The sequence below is a fragment of the Colobus angolensis genome, unplaced genomic scaffold (genome assembly GCF_000951035.1).
Source record: "Colobus angolensis palliatus isolate OR3802 unplaced genomic scaffold, Cang.pa_1.0 Scaffold111, whole genome shotgun sequence".
Classification (NCBI taxonomy): domain Eukaryota; kingdom Metazoa; phylum Chordata; class Mammalia; order Primates; family Cercopithecidae; genus Colobus; species Colobus angolensis.
Genome location: NW_012112142.1, coordinates 2,518,733 through 2,534,706, shown reverse-complemented (window position 1 = coordinate 2,534,706; position 15,974 = coordinate 2,518,733). Strand labels below are relative to the sequence as shown.

Sequence of the window (15,974 nt, the reverse complement as noted above, 5' to 3'; positions counted from 1 at the left end):
CTAGCCGGGTGAGGTGACCGGCGCCTGTAGTCCCAGCTACTCGGGAGGCTGAGGCAGGAGAATGGCGTAAACCTGGGAGGCGGAGCTTGCAGTGAGCTGAGATCCGCCACTGCACTCCAGCGCGGGCGACAGAGCGAGACTCCGCCTCAAAAAAAAAAAAAAGAAAAAAGAAAACAGTAGTGCAGATATCTCTTTGACATACTGTTTTCATTTCAATTAGATATACACCCAGTAGTGGCACTGCAGGATCATGTGGTATTTCTGTTTATACATGTGTGTGTACCATTATGACATATATCGTGTGTGTGTATATTTATACATACATATACCATTATGATATATATTATATATGTATCTTTGAAAAGAATAGCAATTATATCTATATATATACATATAAATATCTTTCCTGAAAGGTTAGTATTTAAACTTTCCATAAAAGAGATAAATAGTAAATCTTACAAAATACATTTTTCTTGGGGTAGGGTTAGGCAATCTTTTATTTAATGATTATTTGCTAAATATATACTCTGCTAGACATCATACCATATACTAGGGAAAACAGTATATGATAATGCAGTTTAGTCAAAAGAAAACTTAAAACAGTACATTATAACGCAATTCAGTCAAAAGAAAATACTAATAATCATTATTTACTATGAAACATAAAACAGAAAGTTATAAATTTTGAAATAAGTGAGAACACTAACACAGATCAATGTTAATAAGAATATTAATACTGGTTAATTAATACAACTATTAAGACAGATCACTTTCCCTAAGTTTCTCATATAAAACAGTACCTGGTTTGAGGCAATCCAAAACTTGTTCCAACGCCAACACGAGGTAGATAGTTAACCACTTTCTTTACTGTTGCAGGGTCTGGGAAGTTGAACATTACAGCAACTACAACAAATAATTTTTAAAAATCAGAACACAGTATAACTTCCCTTCTGGAAAACTGACTCCTTGGTCCAATAAAATATTTTAATTCAGGTATCTATTAAATATAATTCTTACTACATTCCTTTTATATGGTATATATCAAGTTTTAATATTAATATGCCAGTGGTAATATTCATTTCACTTATAAACTCCTTTTTACCATAGACAGTTCTTTCCTAAATACTATTAGCAGTTATAACAGTTGATGTTGCATTGATGTGACATGAAGTTGAGATTATGAGATATGATAATAATAATGATAATGATAGCTGAGATAATGTGACATGAAGCTGCAACTTTAAATTTACAAAAATGAATTTTGGCAAGTCAAAGGTATTTCTAGGAATTTCTAGAAACAAATGTTAAAAATTTAAGTTCATACAGTTAAACAACTAACACTAAAAAACCACCAATATAGCTATGAAATAATCAGTTACATTTATTTCCATTTTTAAAAGTCTTTTTAAAATGTCTATATATTTATCTTTCATATGTTCAAATGAGCAAATGTTCATATAATCCAAAACAATGTGTGACCTGAAGGAAAATTTTTCCTCTGTGGTTAAAAATCAAATTTAATGTTTTCTCATCCTATTTCAATAATTTCACATACATGAGAATACCAAGAAGTATATGTCAATATGTAAATATATTTAGCATATAAATGTTAAACTATGAGAGTAATCTATAAATTTTTACCCATCTTAAAGAACATGAAAGTAAACTCATACAATCATGAGAGAGTTTAGAAGATATTCATTTGGTCAGTCATGGAATTTTAACTTCAATATCAGAATCATATGTAAGCTACAAGCGCTCATCTAGAAGATGGTCCTTCTTCTCTACCAAGCCTTAAAAAATACTTAAAGCCCCCCAAAAAAAAAAAAAAATTACCAATGTTGCAAAAATTTTTAAACACTAGCATTGCCAACAAGTTGTAGGTATTCAGGTAAATAAGTAATCAATCATGCACTAACCACCTACAACATATTTAGCAATGTCATATATATATATACACATACACATAAGAATATATACACACACATAAGAATATATATAATATATAATACATATTATATATGAGAAGAATATATATTTAATATATATTATTCATATATATTATATATTATATAATTATTCATATATTATTCAAATATTAATATATATAATTACATATTCTTATCTGTGTGTGTGTATGTATACTTTAAATAAGCCTCCTTTACATATCCACTATCACACTGAATTCAGGGGGAAAAAATAAACAGACGAGAAAACCATCATAGGTTATGGCAGATGGTCAAGGCCATGAGGCAAAGGCAACAGAAAAACACACATATAAAAACAAGCATGCATAAGAAATTTCAAAGAAAGAAAATGAATGAGGATGAGCAAGTAATAAATATTCTAAGATTGAAGCCCCTTTGGGACAGCAAGGATGCGGACTGAAATAAAGTATGAAACATTCTCTTGATTATTTGCCTAGAATAATGTTTACATTAGTAGAAGAGGTATGTGCCAGGAGAAGATCAAAAAGGTAAGGGAAAAATATTTTCCCAAAGAAATTTGTGTTCCCTAAAGACAAATAATTTCATAAAGGAAAAACAAGATGTGTGTGTGGAATATATGCAGGTATGTGTACCTTTAAAAATAACCATCAAACCATGTATATACAATACAAGGAATATGTACAATAAATCAGTAGGTTTCACATATATTCCACTGTAAGTCCCCACCCATACCAAATGAAGCTTTTCCTTCAAGTTCAACTTGTCTCCCCTTCTTGTCTTAATAGATTTCACCAAGTTCCATTGTAAAACCACAAATTAAATTTTAGTTCAACTTTCAAGAATGATGAAATACAGAGCAAACAGAACAGTTCAGTATCATTTTCTCATGGTTCCTTTATAAACGAAATATATCAGACAAGAGATTAAATAGATGTTAGAATCGTTAAATCATCCTCTTCTCTCCCCCAAATGCGGCCACCTTCCAGAAGGAATGTAAGCATCAAAGCAATGCTCAGGACATCAAAATTCCTCTTCAAACCGATTAAATGGTTATGTATGCCTCATGTTTATAAAGCCTTGTATCAATTTGTGATAAGGCAAAAAAAAAAAAATTACAAATGATTCTATTAACAATTAAGGTGGGAAAAAACCATGAAGAAGCATTTGGTACAAAAAAAGAGGTCACTAGAACAGAGGGTAGGCTACAAATTACTATCTAAATTGAAGCAATATGGTATGTTCAAAAATGAAATCTTAAAGAGATGGAAGTTAGCTCTGTAACAATGTACTTCTGTAACATATTACCTCTGTTTGCCATAAAGATCTCCAGGGCTGTATTTTGCAAAAGATAACGACGAGAAAAGATTGATCGTATCTCTGTGAACAGCCATTTTCCATGCAGCCCTTCTGTATATGCCAGGATCTAATGAGGAAAAAAACAATCCCAGGTAAGTAACAATACTTGTTTTTTGTTGTTGTTTCTTTCCCCAATTAAAATAGAAAAGACCCTATTAAGAAAAATAATTTTTAAGAAAAAGGATTTAATAGTTACTGACATAATTTGGAGATGAAGAAAATAAACTAATTTATGGAAAAGATGTTTAAATAAAAAAGCAACGTAAAATTGTAAAACATTTAAGTATATATTTGGGCTTTTAAAAACAATGATATAATCTACTGCTTCTGAGAAAATACATATTGCATCATTTACTGATTGATTTTTAAACCACATTATGAAACGTGAAACTTCAGATAAAATCTTAGAAACAAAAAGACCTCAAAAGAGGCCATATATGCTTATAAATCACATACACAATTCAGTTTCACATGATTATAATTTGCCCAATAATGCTTTTACATACATTATAATACAAATACATTAAGCTCATAACTTTACAAAATTACACTTTTAAGGTCACTGTTAAGGCAAGAGTCACTCATTCAGAAAGTGTAAAGACTATATAGAGGTTAAGTATCATTTTGTCAGTTAAAGCTAAACACAAACCTGCAAATGAACTTAGCATAATCTCCCTATGGGGTAGGTGGTTGTCAGAGTAACTTGTTACAATTCTTGTTATCCCAAGTGACAGACAGAGTTGCTTAAAATGCTTTGCCAATTCAAAGTAATCCTGTCTTTAGTCCTAAGCCACTTTGTTGCTTTGTTATTCAAGTTTTGTTTTTCAAAAAGTTCATTTCAAAAGCTTAATTGTGAAAATGTTAAGGGAAAACCAGACTCAGCATTTCTCTACACCTGTACTATACATAATACATAAGAAAATGAGATGCCTTTGCTATCAAAACCTGATATTCTATGAAAGCAAATTAAGTTAAAAAATTAAGATATATCTCTCAAAAGTAACCACTATTAAAAATTACAAATGAAACATCTGATTATGATACTGCATTGTAGGAATAAAGATGGGATGAGCAAAGAGGAAAAAATAAAGAACAGTAAAAATTTATCCTTCTCAAACTATTTTTTCTTTACTCATTTTCATTTTCAAAATCCTAATGGCAAATAAATCTACATTCTTCAATGCAGAATGTAGTTTTTTTTGGAAAAAAAAGAGTAACAAACCTTATTTAAGTCAGTAAGTATGTATTTCAGTCTTTCTACAAAAATGATTCTATTTCTGACACCACAGAATCTAGAAATAAAATGGATATAACTCTAAGGGGGAGTGTTTCTTGAAAATACAAAACAAAAAGTTCAAAGGACAAGATAATCATGCATGCAGTTTTGAAATGGATGACAGAGAAATCCTATTAATTCAATAATATAATCAAAACCTACGTAAAATAAAGGTAAATGAACAGGAAAAGAGAGGACAAAATATTAATATTACTCTCAGAGATTGCATGTATCCCTTTCTCTCACTTTGATCAGACATACCACCAGTTGGTCTATGGCCCCAGAGTCTTCAGAGGCCTCCATTTGTTCTCTCTTTTATTTTTACCTCTGAAGTCTACTATGACCAGAGGATCCTTCACCTCAAAATTTTAAAATATAAATCAGATCACATCATTCCTATATTTAATAGCATCCAGTGACTTCCCATGACATATATAATAAACTCGTAAGCTCTTTATAATTGCATAAAGCCTCATATCTGGGACTGTCTGATGAGCTCAACTCATTCTTCCTCAGGGCCTTGTTTTGTCCTTGTTTTCCTCTCTGCCTGGAATGTTCTCCCAAATCTCCACATGGTTCAATCAGTCTCACATTTAGACTTCTCCTCTTATGTCACCTCTGCAGGGAAGCCACAGGATCTAAACCCCAGTAACTCTATTAACAACTCATCCCACCCCAAACTTATCAGATTTTCTTCATAATACTTATCACTACCTGAAATTTTAAACATTAATTTAATTTTTGAGACAGGGTCTTATTCTGTCACCCAGGCTGGAGTGCAGTGGTGTGATCACAGCTCACTGCAGCCTCAACCCCCTAGGCTCACATGATTCTCCCATCTCAGCCTCTCGAGTAGCTGAGACCATAAGCATGTGCCACCACATCTTGCTAACTTTTAACATTTTTTTTTGTAGAGATGAGGTCTCACTGTGTTGCCCAAGGGGGCCTTGAACTTCTGGGCTCAAGTGATCCTCCTGCCTCAGCCTCCCAAAGTGCTGGGATTATAGGCATGGGCCACTACAACTGGCTACTAACTGAAACTGTAATATTTGCTTGCTAGTCTATTGCCTCTTCAGCACTAGAATACTAGAATCTAAGTTCTATTAGAGCAAAGACTTTGAATACACCCTACTTCCAATGCCTAGAAAAATATCTGGCACAAAGTGGCAATTTTCAGATTGACTACATGAATCAATGTATGGCAACCTTCACTCTATATTTGACCTGCATGATATTTTAACAAAATTTCACATGGTTGAAAATGGTTGAGAAAATAGATACTTGCAAAAATATTCGGATTTCTGTCTTCTCAAGAAAAACTAGGGTATCTGGCAAACTTGGATCTATATGCCACACAGTAACAACTGGCAATGCACTCTCCATTTTGGTACCATTTTCACTTCACTTATTATTATTCACTAATGTAATGTGAGCATTCACTCATTTACTATTATCCACCTAGTTTCCATTGGTACTTGAGTTTGCTACCCTGGATTTACCAAATATTAGAGAATCTAATATATGTTCTGCAACATTTATAGTCCAATGTATCCACAAGAAAAACAAGAGCCAGGGCCAGTGGCTTACACTGGGAATTGCTGAGCTTTGGGAGGCCAAGATGGTAAGACTGCTTGAGGTCAGGCAACATAGCAAGACCCCATCTCTACAAAAAATTAAATAATTAGCTGGGCGCGGTAGCACGCACCTGTAGCCCTAGCTACTCAAGAAGCTGAGATGGGAACATCACTGAAACCCAGGAATTTGACGGCACAGTAAGTGATTGCGCCCCTGCACTCCAACCTGGGCAAGAATACGAGATCCTGTCTCTAAAAAAAGAAAAAAAAGAAAAACGAGGCCTAGACATGTTAAATATATGAAACAAAATTCCTTGTCAAGTCAGTGGCAGAATCTGGCCTATTCCCAGGTTTTCTAATCCAAAAATACAGTGCTTCCATTGTATATGCCACATTGCCACATTTTTAAGAAAGGGTGAAATATCTGTTAAACTAGAACCCAACTAACTGCTTAAAATTTTCCTTCACTTGGGTTAAAGAGGGAAGAGGAAAATCAAAGGAAAAAAAACCAAAAAAATCTTTTAAACTCTTTGATAAGTTAGGAATATCACACACTGGTCTGAAAATTCTACCCTTTGTATCTATAGAACTATATAATAACAACTGTTGCTCATAATAGTGAATCCACTCGTTGCAAAGTCATGATCATACAACTAAAGATTTAATCATATTCTAGATTACTCCATTTATTAGGAGAAATGAGTATACTACAGCATTGTTATAAGATTTTTAATGTACTGAAACAGTTTTCTGATTAAACAAAATATACCATTTACATTCCATTCCCTTAAACAGTATGGTTATTCAAAGATCTGCTTGAAACACAGCAAGTGTCATAGTCCTTTAAAATCGGTTTTATTCCAGTGTCAAAAATACTCAGTAGTAGACCAAGTGCGGTGGCTCACACCTGTAATCCCAGCACTTTGGGGGCCAAGGCAGGGGGTTCACGAGGTCAGGAGATGGGGACCATCCTGTCTAACAAGGTAAAACCCCGTCTCTATCAAAAAAAAAAAAAAAAACAAGCCAGGCACGGTTGCGGGCGCCTGTAGTCCCAGCTACTTGGGAGTCTGAGGCAGGCGAATGGCCTGAACCCGGGAGGCGGAGCTTGCAGTGAGCCTAGATCTCGCCACTGCCCTCCAGCCTGGGCGACAGAGCGAGACTCTGTCTCAAAAAAAAAAAAAAAAAAAATACTCAGTAGTAAAGAAAATGACATAAGCTCCATGCACCTTCTACTCAGCAACCTTATAAGATCATAACACTTTGCCATATTATTCTATACATCTATAAGCAAGTGATAAATGCATTACAGACAGTGTTAAAATTTCACATGCATAACCCTTCCAGATCCCATTTTCCTCTGTGAGAATCACTATCCTTGTTTTTAAGGTTATCATGTATATGTACTATTCCTATATGTAAGTTTTTATACTGTTAGTACATACATACCCATAAATAACATACATCACTTTGTATGTTTCCAACCTGATATAAATGGTATCATACTGAATGTATAATGATATGCTTTTCCAGTTAAATATGACAAAGTCTAATGAAGTTTTAAAACAGAGAAGAAAAAACAGCATGAGAGAAAATTATTTAAAACTGCCAAATGTGTCAAAAATTAAAATCTTACACACAAAAAAACTAGCCTAATCTTTAAAAAATTAAATAAAATTCCACAATTAGGGCCAAAAAAATTGAGATTTAAAATAGAAACTAGCAATCTCTTAACTAAGGAATTACTAGCTGAAATTTATATAATAATATTTCTTTCAGTGTTCATTATGAAAAGGTGTCAGTACTGAAAAGCAGCTGAGGCCTAACTAAGCAAGGGGTTCATTTCTTACTGGAATAGTATAGGCCTGGTCTGAGGCTTCACTTCAAAGTCTCTAGAGCTCAATTAAAACTGGATTAGGTAGAAACAGACCCTTCTTTGGGACTTTCTGTTCACTGAAACTCTACATACACTGACAGCACCTTAGACAGAGGTCTAGCCCTCCAGTGAATCAGTTGCCATAGAAACCGTATCATTACCATTGCTCTGCAGTTATGACCTCAACTCCTGAATTGCTTGAAATCTTTACTCTCTTTGAATGTTTACCACCTTGTTTTATTATTGTTAGTATTATTAGTAAATTAAACTTTCAGTTGTTTTAAATAATTTGTTTCAAAGATGGTTTATTAACTAAATGTTGAGATAGTGTGTTAGAGAGAAAGGATTTAGTATTGAATATATAGATTACATACACACATAAATAATCTATTTACTGTAAAAAATAAACCTATCTTCTTTAAAAGTTTTATTTGAAAATTATGCCTTATGAAAAGGATATATTATTTTTCCCAAATAATGCACATATTTTTTCCTTCTGTCCTAGAAATAGTATACTATTAACACATAAGAAATTTTCTTCACTTTGTTGCACTTATTCTTAGTAAAAATAAGGCATTTTTTACTTTCCCTTTACTAGTCCATTTGTAAAAGCTTGTAAGTTTATTCAAATAAACCTCTCTTTTGTTTTCTTATCCTCATGAAAGAACAAAAATAGAAATCAAGATTCACTGCCCAACTATATACTCTTATTTATTGAATACTAGGGACTTTTAAAAACTAGATTTAAAAGAGTTAAAGCCAATCCTTTTATTATTATTATTATTATACTTTATGTTCTAGGGTACATGTGCTATAAAGCCAATCGTTTAAATGAATAGAAAGGGAGGTTTTATTTAAAAACAAAAAAACTATCCTCAATACATTTTAAACGTTTTTAAATTCCTTCTGAAGGGTAAATATTAAAAAGTGACAAAATGTTTTACCTCAAAAAAAATTTTTACATGAGAGCCTGCATATGTAACATCAATAAAAGGTATTTTTAAAATTACTATTCCTAAGGTTTAAAACTAGCATAGCATATTACTATGCCAAATATTTCCCAATTTCTATAGTAATTTTATTTTTTCAGATAACTCCAGATTTCTGAAGATTTTGGCGTTAAGAATAAAATCAGGTAATATATATCAATAATAATATTTAAAAATTCACAACAGAACCATCTCCAAATCCTATGGATATATTTAACATCAAGAAAAATGTTTTTAGCCAAATATACAAAATATAAACTAATCATACCATACATTAAGCAATAACACAATGGCTAAGAAAGTCTAGAAAATATTCACTATATCCCATTTTAATGGAACATAATTATATAGTCACAGGTTTATACTTTAATAAGGAAAAGCTAATTATTTGAACCACCTTTAAAATAAAGATTATGAAAAATACTTTCATATCAATTCACCACTAAATATATGTGCAAATATGTTTTATGTTACAATAATTGTAATTTGAACAAATAGCTTAAAGTAATTTTAATCAAGTATTTTAAAGTTGCATCACTATTATTAACATAGTTTTTACATTTTGCTATAGTTTTCTCTGAAGGTAGATATCAAAGCATAGCACTTAATTTACTCTAATAATATTGAATCCTAGTTGGTTCAAGGATTTACTTCATCACCAACCATATAACTTTTAGTTTGAAATTTCAAATATACATTCTTTAGGTAAAATTTAGAGGTCTTTTTTGAATTTGACAATGACATATAGTTGACTCTGTTGGAAAATTTAAGATGATAATTTTCTTACTAAATGTATATCCATGAACACTTAGAATGTCCCCAAACTTCAAAAAACAACAAAAATGAAAGTCATACATAAAAAATAAAATTACCTCTTAAATTAATTGTGTTGTTATTTAATTTTTTTCATCTAAACAATATATTTCCCTTCTGGTTTCAAGTACCATGATGTAGTACAGTATTCATAGTGTTTTCATGGGTGACAAATTCAATTAAACATATTCATTACTCTAACGTTCTACTTGGCAGTTTTAGTCAGTATGAAAAATTAAAAATATATAAATAAAATGCTATGTGACCTTTGTATTGATTGGACTAAAATGGCTTTAGCCTGGGTGTGGACGATGGGGCAGCTGGGAGGGGCAAGAGGGGAGCCGACAAACACACACACTCTTATGTTTTCTCTTCCAATTACTGAGGGAGATGATAAAACCACAGCAAATGATGTATCAGCTCATTTTATCTTATCGCTTTGGGGCTAGGTGACAATGAAGTTCATATTTCACTGGCTCCCATTGAAGATTGTGAAAATTACTTGCCCTTATGACCTGAAATTTCACTAGAAGACAGAAATTTCTCTTCTGCAAAGTAATGCAATTTTTCAGATGTCAACCTTTAGCCCAGCTTTAAAAATTAATTTCATTTATATTAACCAATGATATTGATATTTTCAAAGAACACTCTTTGATACACGAAGCACTGACTGGCAAATTGATGTTGCTTTAGATGGGTAAAACTATTTTATTTTAAGCTGCTGTGGCAGACAGATTTATGGCAAACTGAAATTCCCATTTCATAATTTAATATTTGTGCTGGAGTGACGCACCTTTAAGCCCTTGGCCTGTAAATAATTCAGATTCTTTACTTGGTTGTTTTATTTTCAATATTCCTCAGCTTAAAAATAATTTGCATTCTAAATGATGCATCTTAAAAGCCATCTCGTATTCAACTAGCATTAAATATCAATCTTAATGAGTCAAAAGCCAAATGTAGTAATGAAGGAGAAGAACAAAGAAGGTATTTATCTATCTTCCAGTTCATTTTTAATACAGTTTTTAAAATTTAAGCAATACCTTAAGTCTATATTTTTTTTTGAAAGAAGGCAAGAAACCAAAATGAACCCACAAAAGGATGTTAAGGAACCATAGCAAGGAACATGAATATATTTTATATCTTTTTCATAGCAGCGCATAAGGTGAAGAGCTGGGTGGTAAATTTGCAGAGAAAGAACAAAATGAAATTAGATATTTATCTAAATTAAAATAGATCTAGGTTTGAAGGTACCTTTTAAAATGCAAACAAAAATAAAGCCACTATGTCAATATCATTGTGAACAAGGTATAAAAGGGTCTCATCTGATTTCAGTAAAGGAGGTATTGAAATTACCTTGCATCTGTACAAAAGAAATATTTCAATATACAATTTCAATATTTTAGAGTAATAAAAATGCTACTAAAAGATGTATGATCTGGTGTAGTTTACAAGTTACAACTTTGTTACCTTTATCAAGTAAAGAGTTTTGTCCAATTCAAATAATGCCTTGAGAAGATAATCATTAAACAAATACTCTTCTACTTTATAGGGAAGGTCAAGCATAAATATGCATATAATTTATACACTCATTTATGATCTTAAAATTAGAAAAAGGCTAAGAAAGCCATTTATCTAATTTAAGTAGTTTATCCCCAAATGGTTTAACACTACTTTGGCTAAATTTCTATACTCAAAATAATTTTTGCACTTTTATGGCAATAATATTCAAATTGTTTTTCTTCAAAATATTTATATTTAGTTCTTCCCTACATGTATGGTATAGAAAAAATCATAATATAAATTTGTCCTTTATAATTTTTTCATTTAGATTGAAAATATTCCTAGTTACTTCTCAAACAGTTGTGACAATAACATGCTATTATCACTGAATTAAGCTATAAGGTATTTCTGTTAGGGCCAGGCAAAGTGGATTATTCCTGTAATCCTAGCACTTTGGGAGGCTGAGGCAGGAGGATCACTTGAGGCCAGGAATTCCATCGCAGCCTGGGTAATACAGCAAGATCCCATCTCTACAAAAAATAAAAAAAGATGAGTGAGGTGGCAAGTGCCTGTAGTTCTGGCTACTCCGGAGGCTGAGGTGGGAGGACTGCTTGAGCCCAGGAATCGTTTGAAGCTGCAGCGAGCTATGACTGCACCACTGCACTTCACGTTGGGCAACAGAGACTCTTTTTTTTCTTTTAAGTATTTTTGTCTAATGTTCCACATACTGATTCTCTATAGTCATGAGCTTTCTATTCCTTATTACAGAGTTAAATTTAAGTCGCCACTAATAAAAAACTAATTTTAAATATATTGGAATATTTCATAATAAACACTTAAAAACAACCAATGAACAGAAACTGTCTTTCTTCTCAATGCCAATTCTTCCTTCATGACCTCCATCTTTGATGGGTATCAAAAGTCCTCCCTAAAAAAGTTTTTCACTTTTCATAGAAGTAAAAAGTAAAACAGAGATACTAGAGTTGGAAAGCGAGGTGGAAAGCAAGGAACAGGGAAAGATTTGTTAAGGAATACAAAATTACAGTTAGACAGTAGTAATTAAGTTCTAGTGTTCTATACCACCGTAGAATGACTCCAACGAACAATAAAATATATAGTTTCAAACTGCTAGAAGTAGGATACTGAATGTTCCCAACATGAAGAAAGGACGTTTGACATGATGAATATGCTTAATTACCCTGATCTGATTACTATACATTATGTATATACAACATCTTTATGAACCCCATGAATATGTACAACTATTGCTTAAAATTTTTTAAAAATAAAATGACCAAAGGTAAAGTTAAAAAAAAAAAAAAACCCTTGGGCTGGGCGCAGGGGCTCGTGTCTGTAATCCCAGCACTTTGGGAGGCTGAGGTGGGTGAATATTCCTGAGGTCAGGAGTTCAAGATCAGCCTGGCCAACATGGTGAAACTCTGTCTCTACTAAAAATACAAAAAATTAGCTGGGTGTGGTGGCAGGCGCCTGTAATCCCAGCTACTCAGGAAGTTGAGACAGGAGAATTGCTCGAACCTGGGAGGTGGAGGTTGCAGTGAGCCGAGATCGGACCAAAATGCACTCCAGCCTGGGCAGCAAGAGCAAGACTCTGTCTGTAAATAAATAAATAGTCCCCCCCCCCGCCCCCACCGGATATATGAACTACATCTTCAAGTATCAGTTTACTGATAGACTATTCTGTGCAGCAGATACAATATGATTTAGCCACTGGAAGTTTCTCTGTTACCTAAGCTATTTAAACAAATTAAAGGGAAAACTTTTGCTTATCTTGAAGAAATTTGCTTTTGTTCTTTGAACACAGCAAGCAAAATGGAAAGAAAAAGCAAATGGAAAGGAAAAATTATACAGAACTTGATGCTAAGAGCCTAAAATCCCCAGGACACATTTTTCCTAATCATAGAGAAATACTTTTCTAGTTTTTAAAAATTAGTTTCTGCCTCCTACTAAATATTAAGCTTGTTTAGTTGAAGTCATTTATAAATGAATGGTACAGATTTGTCTTCACTTCCATAATAGAGCATGGAACTAAATGCTGTGCTCACATTTGCCTTCAGATATAATCTTCCAAAAAGCCATTTTCTTAAAGGGCATATATGTAATAGAACATTATGAATAAAACTTAAATAAGACTTTTGGGGTTAACCTCATTTCATTGCGTAACTCCATATTGTTGCACAATCCTCACTAGATTGGAGTTCATACTTAACTGGAATTCTCATGACACTACATCACTAGTCTTAGTCATCTTTCTAGTCACAGTATCTAGCACAATGCCAGAAATACTGAAGAGACTGACTGATGGATGGAGGGCCAACTCGGCTTCACTAAGTATTTACAATCAGGCCAGATGTGGTGGCTCACGTCTGTAATACCAGCACTTTGGTAGGCCAAGGTAGGAGAATCACTTGAGTTCAGGAGTTCAAGATCGGTCGGGCAACACAACGAAACCCTGTCTCTGCTAAAAAATGGAAAAATTAGCTGGATGTGGTGGTATGTGCCTGTGGTCCCAGATACTAGGGAGGCTGAGGCAGGAGAATTGCTTGAGCCTGGGAGGCAGAAGTTGCAGTGAGCCAAGATCGCGCCACTGTACTACAGCCTGGGCAACAGAGCGAGACCCTATCTCAAAAAAAAAAAAAGGTATCTACAATCTAAGATTCTGGGAACACATGAACATAAACACAGCAAAAAACAAAAAGGGAAAGAAGAGTAAAATGGAAAACTACAACAAAAAAATTTTTAAAAATCAAATTCAAGGGTCAGAGTACTTCCACTTCTGAAGAAGATGGAGTAACGTGAATTTACCCTACCTAAACAATATGCAAAAGGAACATAATACACAGAAAAATTGTTTTCAAGATATTAAATATCAAGCAATAAAAAACAGTGATTCCGGAGAAACAGGAAACAAAATTGTGACACCTACTAATGCCCAAGCACAGCATCTGGAAAGACTTTGCAGGCCCAGACGAAGAAAGAAAAACTCAGTTAGAACATAATGGTCTCCTGCAGTAGAGAAAACAGAGCTTGAAGTACAGGGAGATAAAGGTGTCAAAAGCTTGCAGGGCAGAGTAGCAGCTCAGAGAGAGATGCAAAGCAACAGAGTTCCAGAGATCTGCAGTCTTCGGCTGAGTACTGACTGAGCTATGAAAGAAAACAATGTGAGACCAGTGAAAGAATCATTGTAAGAAATTACAATGAACAATACTCAGAGCTCACACAGAATGTAAAAATCTCACGATTCATGGAGCACTGTATAGACTACTCAAAAGGGTTTTGCCACAAAAGTGAGGAAAAGTTAGCCCTAGACTTAATGCTGCTCTAGTTCTCCCTAAAAATCTTAAAAGCAAGCTCCACATGGATCAAACTATTTCTAAGTAACTTAACTGTATCCCAGAACATTGTATTAGAATATTTATAGTAATGAAAAAATATCCACCACACAACTGGGTAAAATTCACCACAGCTAGCATTCAACTCATAATTACTGGGCCTGCAAAAGAAGCAGGACAACATGACCCATATGAGGAGAGAACTTAATTAAACAAAACTCCCCTAGAAACGACCATCAACAGAATGTTTAGAAAAAGACATCAAATCAAATCAAGTATTTTTGTTTTGTTTTGTTTTTGAGACAGAGACTCACTCTGTCACCCAGGCTGGAGTGCAGTGGCATGATCTCTGCTCGCTACAACCTCCTAGGTTCAAAGGATTCTCCTGCTTCAGCCTCCTGAGTAACTGGGACTACAGGTGCCCACCACCACACCTGGCTAATTTTTGTATTTTTAGTAGGGTGGGGTTTCACCATGTTGGTCAGGCTGGTCTTGAACTCCTGACCTCAAATGATCCATCCACTGGGCCTCCCAAAGTGCTGGGATTACAGGTGTGAGCCACCACACCCAGCCCCAAGTAGATTTTAGAGCAAACTATTTTATTGGGGATAAAGAGGGTCATTTCAAAATAACATCATTTCATCAAGAGGCTTTAACTATCCTAATTGTTTATGAACTGAGTAACAGAGTTTCAAAACACAAGAAGCAAAAACTGAGAACTGAAAGAAGAAACACATAAACCCACAATATAAACATTTCAACATTCGTTTGTAATAAAACAAGAAGACTGAAAATCAATAAAGATACAAATGAGTTGAACAAGACCATCAACCAATAGAACCTAACTGACATTTATAGAACTCCAACACCAGAGCAAGTTTACAAAAATCATATTTTGGGCTAAAATTCAAGTTCCAATAAATTTAAGACTCAAATCATATAAAGTATATTCTCTGACTATAATATAATTAAACTAAAAATCAATAACAATAGATTGTTTGCACAACATGGTGACTACAGTTAATAGTAATGTATTGTATATTTCAAAATTGCTAAAAGAGATTTTAAACACCACAAGAAATAATTATGTGAGGTGATGAATATATTAATTAGCCAGATTTGACCATTACACAAAATATACATATTCTCAAAACATCACACAGTACCCCATATATACCATTATTATTTTTCAATTAATAACAAAATCCAAAAAAAAAAAAAAGCTGCCTGGAAAAGTCCCCAAATTTGAAAATAAAATAGTACACATCTATAAATAACCCTATACATCTATAAA

General features: G+C 33.4%; 1 protein-coding gene across 1 annotated transcript in view; it reads right to left on the bottom strand.

The window, feature by feature from the left end:
* The window catches only part of LRBA (LPS-responsive vesicle trafficking, beach and anchor containing), a 785,611-nt gene that overhangs the window by 228,667 nt on the left and 540,970 nt on the right, over positions 1–15,974 (bottom strand). The window contains exons 41-42 of the mRNA XM_011956584.1: positions 3,255–3,372; positions 801–903 (exon numbers count right to left, since the gene is read on the bottom strand). Coding sequence (XP_011811974.1) covers positions 801–903; positions 3,255–3,372 — 221 coding nt within the window. The remainder of the gene's footprint in view (positions 1–800; positions 904–3,254; positions 3,373–15,974) is intronic.